General features: G+C 61.0%; 2 protein-coding genes across 2 annotated transcripts; both read left to right on the top strand.

Moving 5' to 3' along the window:
- Positions 1–179: 179 nt before the first annotated feature.
- Positions 180–1,958, top strand: NGA_0227300 (peptidase m50; the record flags this gene model as incomplete). The annotated part of the gene is made up of 1 exon (XM_005854279.1): positions 180–1,958. The coding sequence occupies one exon, from the start codon at positions 180–182 to the stop codon at positions 1,956–1,958; it is 1,779 nt and encodes a 592-aa protein (XP_005854341.1).
- Positions 1,959–5,291: 3,333 nt separating this feature from the next.
- NGA_0227500 (uncharacterized protein) lies at positions 5,292–9,270 on the top strand (the record flags this gene model as incomplete). Its single annotated transcript, XM_005854281.1, is given in 2 exon segments — positions 5,292–9,238; positions 9,255–9,270. 2 exon segments carry the CDS (start codon positions 5,292–5,294, stop codon positions 9,268–9,270), a joined length of 3,963 nt encoding a protein of 1,320 aa, XP_005854343.1.
- Between the last annotated feature and the right edge of the window lie 17 nt (positions 9,271–9,287).

Genomic DNA, 9,287 nt, shown 5'->3' with positions numbered 1-9,287 from the left:
TGTCGGCGGGGGGGGAGGAGGAGGAGGAGACATACTACACCCTCTCTCCCTCGCCCTCCCCCTTCTCCTCCTCCCCTTCCTCCCCTCCTTCCTTTCCCCTCGGGAGGAACCAGAGCGATGCTAGCGACCTGGGCCTGATTGCCTACGAATTGATAGGAAGCCAAGAAAGCATACCCGGAATGCCGGACGTGGTGTTTCGGCGCATCCGTCGGAAAGCATTGAATCCCGACGAATCCTTCCAACGCGCCATGGGGGCTTTGCAACGCATGATCGAGACGGAGGAAGGCGGGAAAGAGGGCGGGAGGGAGAGTGAGGAAGACGCCGCCGCCTTGCTGGCTCGATCCTTGAATCCTCCGCCCGCGGGGATGAATTTGACGGCCCTTATGTTGGAGGAGACGGACGCCGGAAAGGTCAAGGACGGCCTGTTGGAATCGTTCCTCCAATCGATCTTCCCAGGGGCGGAGATGGGGGCGGAGGGCGGGATGCAGGACGGGGAGGTGGCCCCGGTGCCGGAACATGTCTGGAAGAGCCTGCGCACGGAAGTGTTTGGGAAAACGGCGGGGGGGGCTTTCCTCTTGAATTACGTGGTGGATTTCGACGCCAAATTCCACGTTATGGTGGGGGAGGTGGGGACAGCACCGTCCGGCGTTCCCTTGAGCACGCCGGCCTTGCGCGAGGTGTTGAACCAACGCTTGGAGTACTTCAATTTGACGGACGCGGTCTCCTTGTTCTTCCTCCGCTTCCCGCCCGAAACTTTGTTTGCCTTGGAGGACATTGCCATGGACGCCGCCATGGACCAGTTTGATGAGGACGGAGGGCCGCCGGAAGTGGGTTCGGGCGGGCGGGGGGCACGGCCTGGGGACGGGGACCTCTCAGAGGAGGAGCTGATGCAAGAAGGGTTGGATCTGCGCCTGATTGGAGAGCTTATACCTCGCTTTCTGGGCAAGTTGGCGCAAGGGCGGTTTGCCATCTTGGCCGTGTCGAAAGGGGTGGTCCCGGACGACTCCAGCGTCTTGGACGATCCCATCGTCCGTGCGGCCTCTTTGGGGATGGGGGCTTTGCTGCAAACCTCGGAAACCTTGCGCTTTGTCTCTCCCCCCCTCTTTGAACGCCTGGACCGGGATTTTCTCGGCTTTTGGGCCCATGTCTCCGAATTTCCGGCGGTTACGGTCGGCATCCCTCCGGTCCTGCTCCCTTTCGCCGGCCTGATCGCTGCCCACGAGGCAGGGCACTACTTGGCTGCCCGCCGGTTCAATGTGGCCTTGGGGCCCCTCGTGCCTCTGCTCGACCCTTGGTTTGGCTATCTGGGCAGCCTGTCCCAATTGAAATCTTACCCCCCAACCCGCCAAGCCTTCTTCGACGTGGCCGCCGCGGGCCCTCTGTTGGGTTCCTTGGTGAGTTACGGCGTCTTCGGAGCCGGGCTCTGGCTCACCAAACTTGGCGCGTTGCCCGCGGGGGGCGAATTTGCCCCCGCCTTGCCTTTGGCCTTGTTGCAGGCCTCTACCTTCGTGGCTGAGATGACCAACGCTATACTGCCGGGGGCCTTTGCGGTAGTCGATCCGGGACATGCCGCCTTGACCCTGCACCCGTTGGCGTTGGCAGGCTACTGGGGTGTCATGTTCAACGCCTTGAATCTCTTGCCCATGGGCCGCTTGGACGGAGCGCGGATGGTGGAGGCCCTTCTCGGCCGGCGGACGGCTGCGGCGGCCTCGACGTTTACGTTCTGGGGGACAGTGGCGGCGGGCATTTGGCAAGGGCGCTTGGACCTGTTTTTTGCGGGTTTGGTGGTCCGATTCTTTTGGTCGCGAAAAGCGGTGCCATGCATGGACGAAGTGGAAGAAGTTGGGGGTGAGAGATATTTCCTGGGAATGGCAGGGTTGATATTGATGCTGGGAGCGTTGATACCGGCGACGTCGCACTTCGCGGGTGACAGCACGTACCTGTTGAATAATTTGTAGGACAAATAGTGTGGAATGTAGGTGGAGAGGCCAGAGGGTCATTTGTTAAGTATGCATGCAAAGGCATAGGCCGTAAGAAAAGGAACATCTCATTAATGGTATCAATGTTTAAAAACCTGGCAAAGTGATGTATTTATTTTTTCGGGACGAGAGGCACAAAAGCGTGTCGAAAACCACAATCGGCTTCGTGAACGCCTTCGAAGCCACCTCAAGCCAAGCTTCCATGTGTCGATACGCTCATAAAGTCTTACAACATAAGGACGCTGACTTATAGTTCCCACCGAAAGCTGCTTCTCCCTGAGGTTTCTATTGCTTCGTACTGACATACCTTCTCTCAAAGATAACTATGATGGTCCCTTGTACCCCCAAAAGAAGACAAGAAGAGCCGATCTTGACCACTACGCCGTACATGGAGTGTCTACCGTCGCAAACGACCGCAGGATCAATGCGCTGATACCAATGGTTCGATGACTTAAGATTGGATTGCTTGAGTGTGCAATGCGACCTACAAGATCGGATCATATCTGTCTTAAGCGTTGCTAAGGCTAACAACCAGCTCTTCTTGTCACATACGCTACTTTGGGAAGCATGCGTTCCCGCTGGGCACAACTTCACGGGGCGATGCACAGGTCACAACCTGGACGTAGGTTTCGATGGATCCTCGCCAAGACGGGGCGAAAGAACTTGAAGCTTTTTGAGCGAATTAATGCGGGCTTGCAATGGGGGGGGAGGTGGCCCGTCGACTGCCCCGCGAAGCGCAGGAAAAAGGACAAGAGTGTCGCGTTGTCTGGTGTGTGCCCCTTCATTTCCACAGCCCAAAATGCCCTTGCGAGGACTTAGGAATATGGTCATGGACATGTCATCGTGGGTTTGGAATTGTGGAATGACCTGGTTTGTGTCTTCTTGGGCGATTTTTAGGCAGACCCATGGTCACATGAACCTTAGCTTCCCCCTCCCTCTCTTTTCTGCGCCTATCGGTTCACTAAAAATGACCTTTTCCATTGCCCCCTCGTACAAACAGTCAAACAACCAACGCAGATAACATTGGGATTTATCTACCTTGTGCTGTTGTGAGGCGAGTGGAGGGATCACCCCTCCCTCCTGTCCAAGTCAACAACCATGTTTCCTTCCTCAGTACAACGGACCTATGGGAGAAAAAAATTTACACCTGCTGGAGCTGAACCAGGGTCAGTGCTTAAAGCTCCCACGCCTACAATTCTAGCTACCTTTTCTCCATCCCCATCACCGGTCAAACCCACCGCATTGACGACTTATGCTACGGCCAGCAAAAAAAAGAAAGGGAAAGGGAGCGATTCCGTAGGCCGTGGCGGCATCAGCCTTTCTGGCCCCGGGACGGCTTTGAAACGCGCAGGAAGTAGCGGCACAGCCGTTAAGGCAAAAGCCAGCAGCTCCATGAAGATCAAAGGCAGCAAGAGCGGCAACGTGAGTATGCTAAGGCATTTTGGGGGGTCACGCACCCCTCTAAGGGCCTTGACAAATCGGGACTTGGACGCAGCAGCGAAGGAGACAGCGTCCTCCCCGCCGATATCCCCTCCTTCGCAAAAGGGTATGGCCTTCGCCAGGACCAAAGCATCGCCTGCACCGGATTTGGCAGTCATGGATCCTGAGTTGGAATTCACGTCTTCGCAAGGATCGCTATGCTCACAAACCAGCACCAATGGTCGTAGCAGCAGCAATGGTGAGAGTTGCGGCAGTGCCAGTAGTGACACATCCCGGCGGGCCAAACGGGTCGTGCCTGGAAGCCCTCGGGAGGAATCGTCCTCGCTGTCGAAAACAACCCGTCTGTTCAGCCCCGTGGTCCGCAAGAAGAATTGCTCCTCTGCTGCCGGGGCGTCCTTCCCTTCCTCACGGCCACCACCCGAGTCGAAAACCATCGGCGACGCACACCCGGACGACCGCTCCACGGAACATGGGACGGCAGGCGATGGAGGAACGGCCGCTTTCTCGGCTCTGGATCGAACCCTCTCCCTCTCGGAGGATCGCCGACAAGGCCCTTCCCTCCAGCTGACCGGCTCGTCGACGCTACCCCCCTTCTTCTCCAGCCACACATTGCCGGCAAACCTGGATGTGGCCCCTAAAACAATCCTAGCAACCGCCCAGTCGCAAGGGAAAAGCACAAAACTTCCCACGGGTGGTGCTGGCGGGATCCCACGCGCAGCCAAACCCATCCCCAGACGGTCGTCCCGCCGCTTGTCCACCGGCTTGCTCGCGCCAGGCATGACGACGTGGGAGGGACGCGCCGGCAGTCTGGGAGAGGCTACCCCTTCCTTTGCGACTTCGATCCCAACCACCACAACCGCCGGGCGGTCGGGGGTGTCGGCCCGCAAGGAAGAGAGGACTGCAAGGGAGGGACCCGAAACAGCCAGCGGTACTGCACCTTTGCCGATGCCTTCCTCCCCTTCTTCCTCCCTTCCTGCCTCCTCTTCGTCCACTTCCTCCTCGACCAAATCTGCACTCGCCGCTACCCCGTCAGCCCCTCCTACCTTTTCACGAACCTTGCGTTCCTCGGCACGCCGGGCCGCCAAGGCCGTCGCCGTCGATAGGAGCGGCCGGAAAAACTACCCGGAGGATGCAGCAGGGACCAGCAATGGGGCGGGAGAGCAGACGGCTTCCACCGTGGACCTCGGCGACTCCTCTTTGTCCTTGGCCCCTAAACCGTCGTTGCGTCGCAACCCGCGTCGTTCATCCGGGACGTTTTCCATCACCGGGGCCCCCGCCTCCGGTGCGACCTCCGGCACCGCCTCCTCTCCCTCCATCGCTCGACCCTTCCCAAGCTCCACCCCTAAACTCCACAGGGTCGGCACCCCTGGCAGATCCTCACGTAAAAGCGGGGGAGGGAGGGAAGGAGGCCAGGGGGGGAATGGGAACGGGCCCGGTGCCAACTACAGCACCGTTTTTGCCGAAGCCGAGACCGACGATTTGGAATACCTCGCGGCCGAGATGAAAAAGGGGGGAGAAGGAGGGGAAACGGCATGGCGTTTTGGGTTTGGGAAAGGTTTCGTGCTCTTTCTGCCCGGCGCGTGGGCCCCTCTGCGCAGGGCGCGGGTGCGGTACGTGTTGCTGCAACTTGGCTTTCAGGGTCAGATGCACGGGGGGCGAGTGTGCTACCGAGTCTCACAAGCCAGGGCAGGGGAGCTGAAAAGGGAGCTGTGGCAATGGCGGGCAGCCCGGGAGGAAAGGGATGGAGACGGAGACGTTGCGGACGAGGATGGACAAGTTGCCACGTTTAAGGCCACAGAGCCTCGCGACCAGAACGCAACGGAAAGTATCAGCAGGAGCAGCACCAGTCGAAGCAGCAGTGGCAGTGGTACCATGAGCCTTGGCGGTGCCGAGAGTAACAGGAGCAATAGGGAGAACAGTGTGCGAAGCCGGAGGGAGGGCGCGTCCCGGGGCAGGAGCCCCACGCCGGTCCCGATTTGGAGTGAAGACGCCCTGGAAAAGGCTCCAGTGGACGAGGAGGAGAAGGACCTGTCAGAGCCTTTGCCGCCGCGGGAGGAGGGAACGCCTTACAAGGGACGGAAGGACGGGGCCACGACCAGGGGGCGAAGGAGGGTGGATACAAGTGGGGCACAGGAGGAAGGGGGGGAGGTCGGGGTCGTCATTCAGTCGCTGCATGCCCTGGCCTTGGGCGCAGATAGCAGTGAGAGCGCTCATAGTTGTACGGGGAGGGAAAGGGGCGACGGCAGCAGCAGTACCCGTACCCTTGGGGATGCCTGTGACGAGTCTGGCCGCAGGAGCAAGGACCCTTTCCGCGAGAGGGACGTCGAGACTCACCCTGAAATCAGCACTGGTCTGGGCGACAGCCGGGATGGCGCGTCATGGAACGCACGAAGCTCGGTCGTCCACGCAGAGCCGAAAATCCCCGAAGGCATCTTTCACGTAAAGAGCGCCAGTCCCCGTCGGTACCACAATGCGGGTTTACCTCAAGGCCAAGATGACGACAGCCAGCCGGTTGGAGCGCGCTTGGAGACGCGCGGGACAGGGCCGTGGGACAGAGAAGGAGACATGGCTTGGGGGACCACACCGGCGGCCGTGGCGATCAGGGTTCGCCCCACAAAGGCCGAAGCAAGCGAGGGGGAACAGGACAGTCTGATAAGCTGGGGGGGGCTCTCCCTCCTTTCCGATAGGGCTGACGACGCGCCTGGCAGTGACGGCAAGGAGTCCTCCTTCCTCCTGCACACCCGTCGCAGCATGGAGACTACGGCCAGCACCGCGTCCTACCCCGTTATGGGCAGAAACATGGCTCAGGCGCAGCCGATGTCCCCCTCTGAAGTGGCCGGGAGCGACAGGGTGCGGAGGAGCGAGGTATCCCCCGTCTCGGTCATTCCGTACACGAGCAGGAACCTCGGGAACGGTTCTAGAAAAGGGTCTGTGTCTCCCTTACCCACCGCCCTTTCCCCCATGGAGAGGTGGGAGGAGGGCGGGAGGGAGGACGGGGCGCTGTGGCTGGCCTCGGTCCGCTTGAGCTCCTCCGTGCCGCATTCCTCCCTGCATCCGCTGCAATACCCGGGCGATCCTCACAGCCAGGGCCACAGCCACGGCCCCCACACTTTCGAAACCCCCATGGGCGGGAAGCGTCGGGACTGGGGAGAATCGACCCGCGCCAGCTCTGCCTCCATCGAGCGCTTGACCCTGCGTTTCCAATCCTCCGTGGCGGAGGGAGGTGATCAAGGCGGGGGGGAGGAAGGGTGCATCTCGGCCTTGCCGTCTCACTTGCGGTACGGGATGCATTCCCCTCCCTTGTCCCAGACAACCCCTCCCGTGCCTGTATTGGAGCCTCCGGAGAAGGTGAGAAGGGGCAGTCGGCGGCTCTCTTTAGCGCGTCCGGCACGCCCGCTCCATCGAGAGGAAGATGCTTCCCCGCCCTTGTCGCCCCGGTCGCCTGGGAAGGAGGGCGACAGTGGAGGTGCCGAAGGAGGAGGGGGGAGGAGGTACCTGGGGCCGGGGGAAGACGACTTAAGGCCACGCTCCCTCCAGTCGGGGGGTTGCGCTCTGGAAGCGGACGGGATCAGGGCGCGGGGAAGGAACCAGGGCCTGGATGGAGGGAATGGAGGGACGCACAGGGGGTCGTTGACGCTCAGTCCTCCCTCCTGGCCGTTTGAGGGCGGTGCCTGCCAGCGACAGCCGGAGGACGACGCGGGTGAGAAGGAAGACGAAGCCAGAGCTGCCGCTGCCCTCCGGAAAAAACGCGCCTCCGCGGCCAAAGCCCGCCGTGTTTCCATGGGGCTGGCGGCTCGCGCCTCTTTGATCAAACAGCACCTGGAAGCATGGCGCCAAGGCGGCCTACCCTGTCTCGCGCCTTTTCCCGCCGTGGAAGCAACGGGGGGGCCGACGAAGGAGCGCGAACAGACGGAAGGGACGAAGATGGACGTCGCTTCTCGACGAGCCCCGCACCAAAGCCGAGCCTCCTTGTGTTCGGCCTTGGGGGGGTTGAGCCTCCTGGGCGGGGTGGCCAGTCCCTCCGAGGAGGGAGGAAAGAGCGGGCCGGGAGAGAAGTCCTTGCTCCTGTCCACGCCGGCTGTGCACAGGCGGATCAGTGAGGGAAGCAGGGAGGATGAGGAGGAGGGGGAGGTGGAGGAGACTACCATGCAGGAAGGTGGGTGGGACGAGGGGCGGGACCACGAACATGGGCTTCGTGAGGCGTGGGCACGTCGAAGCCTCGCCTCCTTCGCCACCTCCATCCCCGCGTCCGAGCCCCTGTCGGGGAGGGAAGCGCATGGAGAAGATTCGTTCATGCTTGTCGATGCTCCCCCTGCCCGCAGTCTCCACCGCACCTCCCTTGTCGAGTCCTCCGACCAGCCCCCCGGTCCTTTGGTGCACGGTGTGGGCCTCCTGGGCAAGGAGCTCCTTGCGACGTGCCTGGAGTTCCTGTCCGTCCAAGAATTGAGGGGACGGGAGCGGAGTCTGGGGTCGGTCTCGAGGACATGGGCCGTCTCCCTCTTGCATGCTGAAGCGCGCATCTACTCGAGTTTTGAAAAGAAGGGGAGTAGGAAAGGAGGGGAAAATGGCGAGAAAAAACAGGCGCCTCGTCACGACGTGGTGGTGGGCTGGGACCACATCGCTGAGAAATTTCCTTGCGGAAAATTCCTCTCGGAAGGAACCTATAAGACCGTGTATGAAGTGTGGGCGAAGGACGGTGAACGGGAACGAGGAGGGAGAGGAGGGCGGGTAGAAGCCTTGTCCGTCATGGACGTGAACGCGATCACCGCGAGTGGAAACGCCGCCATTCTCGCCCAAGAACTCCGCGCTTCCATTTTGATGTCGTGGCTGGTGCGACGAGGGATCTGCCCCAACCATGTTGAGACCTATGGTGTCTTACGGACGCAGCACGCCCCCCGAGAGGCCTGGGAGTGTCCACCGGCCATCTTTCACCGGTACGTTGTACGAGCAAAGGCCAATGCCCACAAGGGGACTGTCGCACAGGGATCGGAGGCATTCTTGAGACACACGGGAGGAAAAGGATGGGCGTCACTTGCTTCCTCCACGCACGCTCTGCCGCCGCCACCGGTCTTTCCCTCCGTCCCGTCGCGATCCACGGTTGCTCAGGGTGATTTGCAACTCATTCGTATGGAGCTTTGTCGACATGGCGACCTGGAGAAGTTCTTGCGGGAGCGGCCCCTCGGTGCCCTGCCCCCTGGCCTCACTCGACTCCTCCTCTTTCAAATGTGCTTTGCTCTGTACGCGGCGCGGGAGACTTACGCTATGCGTCACTATGACCTGAAGCTCCTCAATTTCCTGCTAGCCGATTTCTTGGCTCCTGCCTCCGTTGCTTCCTCCCTTCCTGCTTCCACCTTCCCCGACAAAGACATGCCTCTAGGCTCTTCCCGCGTCCTGCAGGAGCGGCAGAGCCATTCAGAGGATCCGCGCTCCATAATGGAAGACACCTGGCCAGCCGGCTGCGACAAGAGCAACGCTCACCGTACGAGCAAGGACAGCCGCTGCCCCGCCCCAAACGTTCCTCAGAAGACCCCCCCGTGCCCAGGCACCGTAGGCAATCCAGCCACGGGGGCGGTGGAAGTACGGTACGGGCTCGGCTTGCACGTGTACCGCCTGCGCTTCCCTCCCTCCCTCCCACTCTGCGTCAAACTCGCCGACTTTGGAACCGCCGACCTGGCTCCCGAGACCTTTGGCCAACCGGTGGGGCTGGATCAGTTTACCACCTTGGAAAATACGCCTGTGGATTTCCTTGTCCTGGGCGATGGGGCCAAGCAAGACTTCGCTGCGGATGCCTTTTCTCTGGGCCTAGCAGTGTGGCACTTGTTTGTGGGGAGGCAGCCTTACGAGGAGTTGATGGAGGAGGTCCGTTGC

The sequence above is a fragment of the Nannochloropsis gaditana genome (genome assembly GCF_000240725.1).
Source record: "Nannochloropsis gaditana CCMP526 unplaced genomic scaffold scaffold557, whole genome shotgun sequence".
NCBI classification, from domain to species: domain Eukaryota; class Eustigmatophyceae; order Eustigmatales; family Monodopsidaceae; genus Microchloropsis; species Microchloropsis gaditana.
The sequence above is the reverse complement of the archived record's forward strand: the minus strand, read 5'-3'. Positions and strand labels throughout refer to the sequence as shown.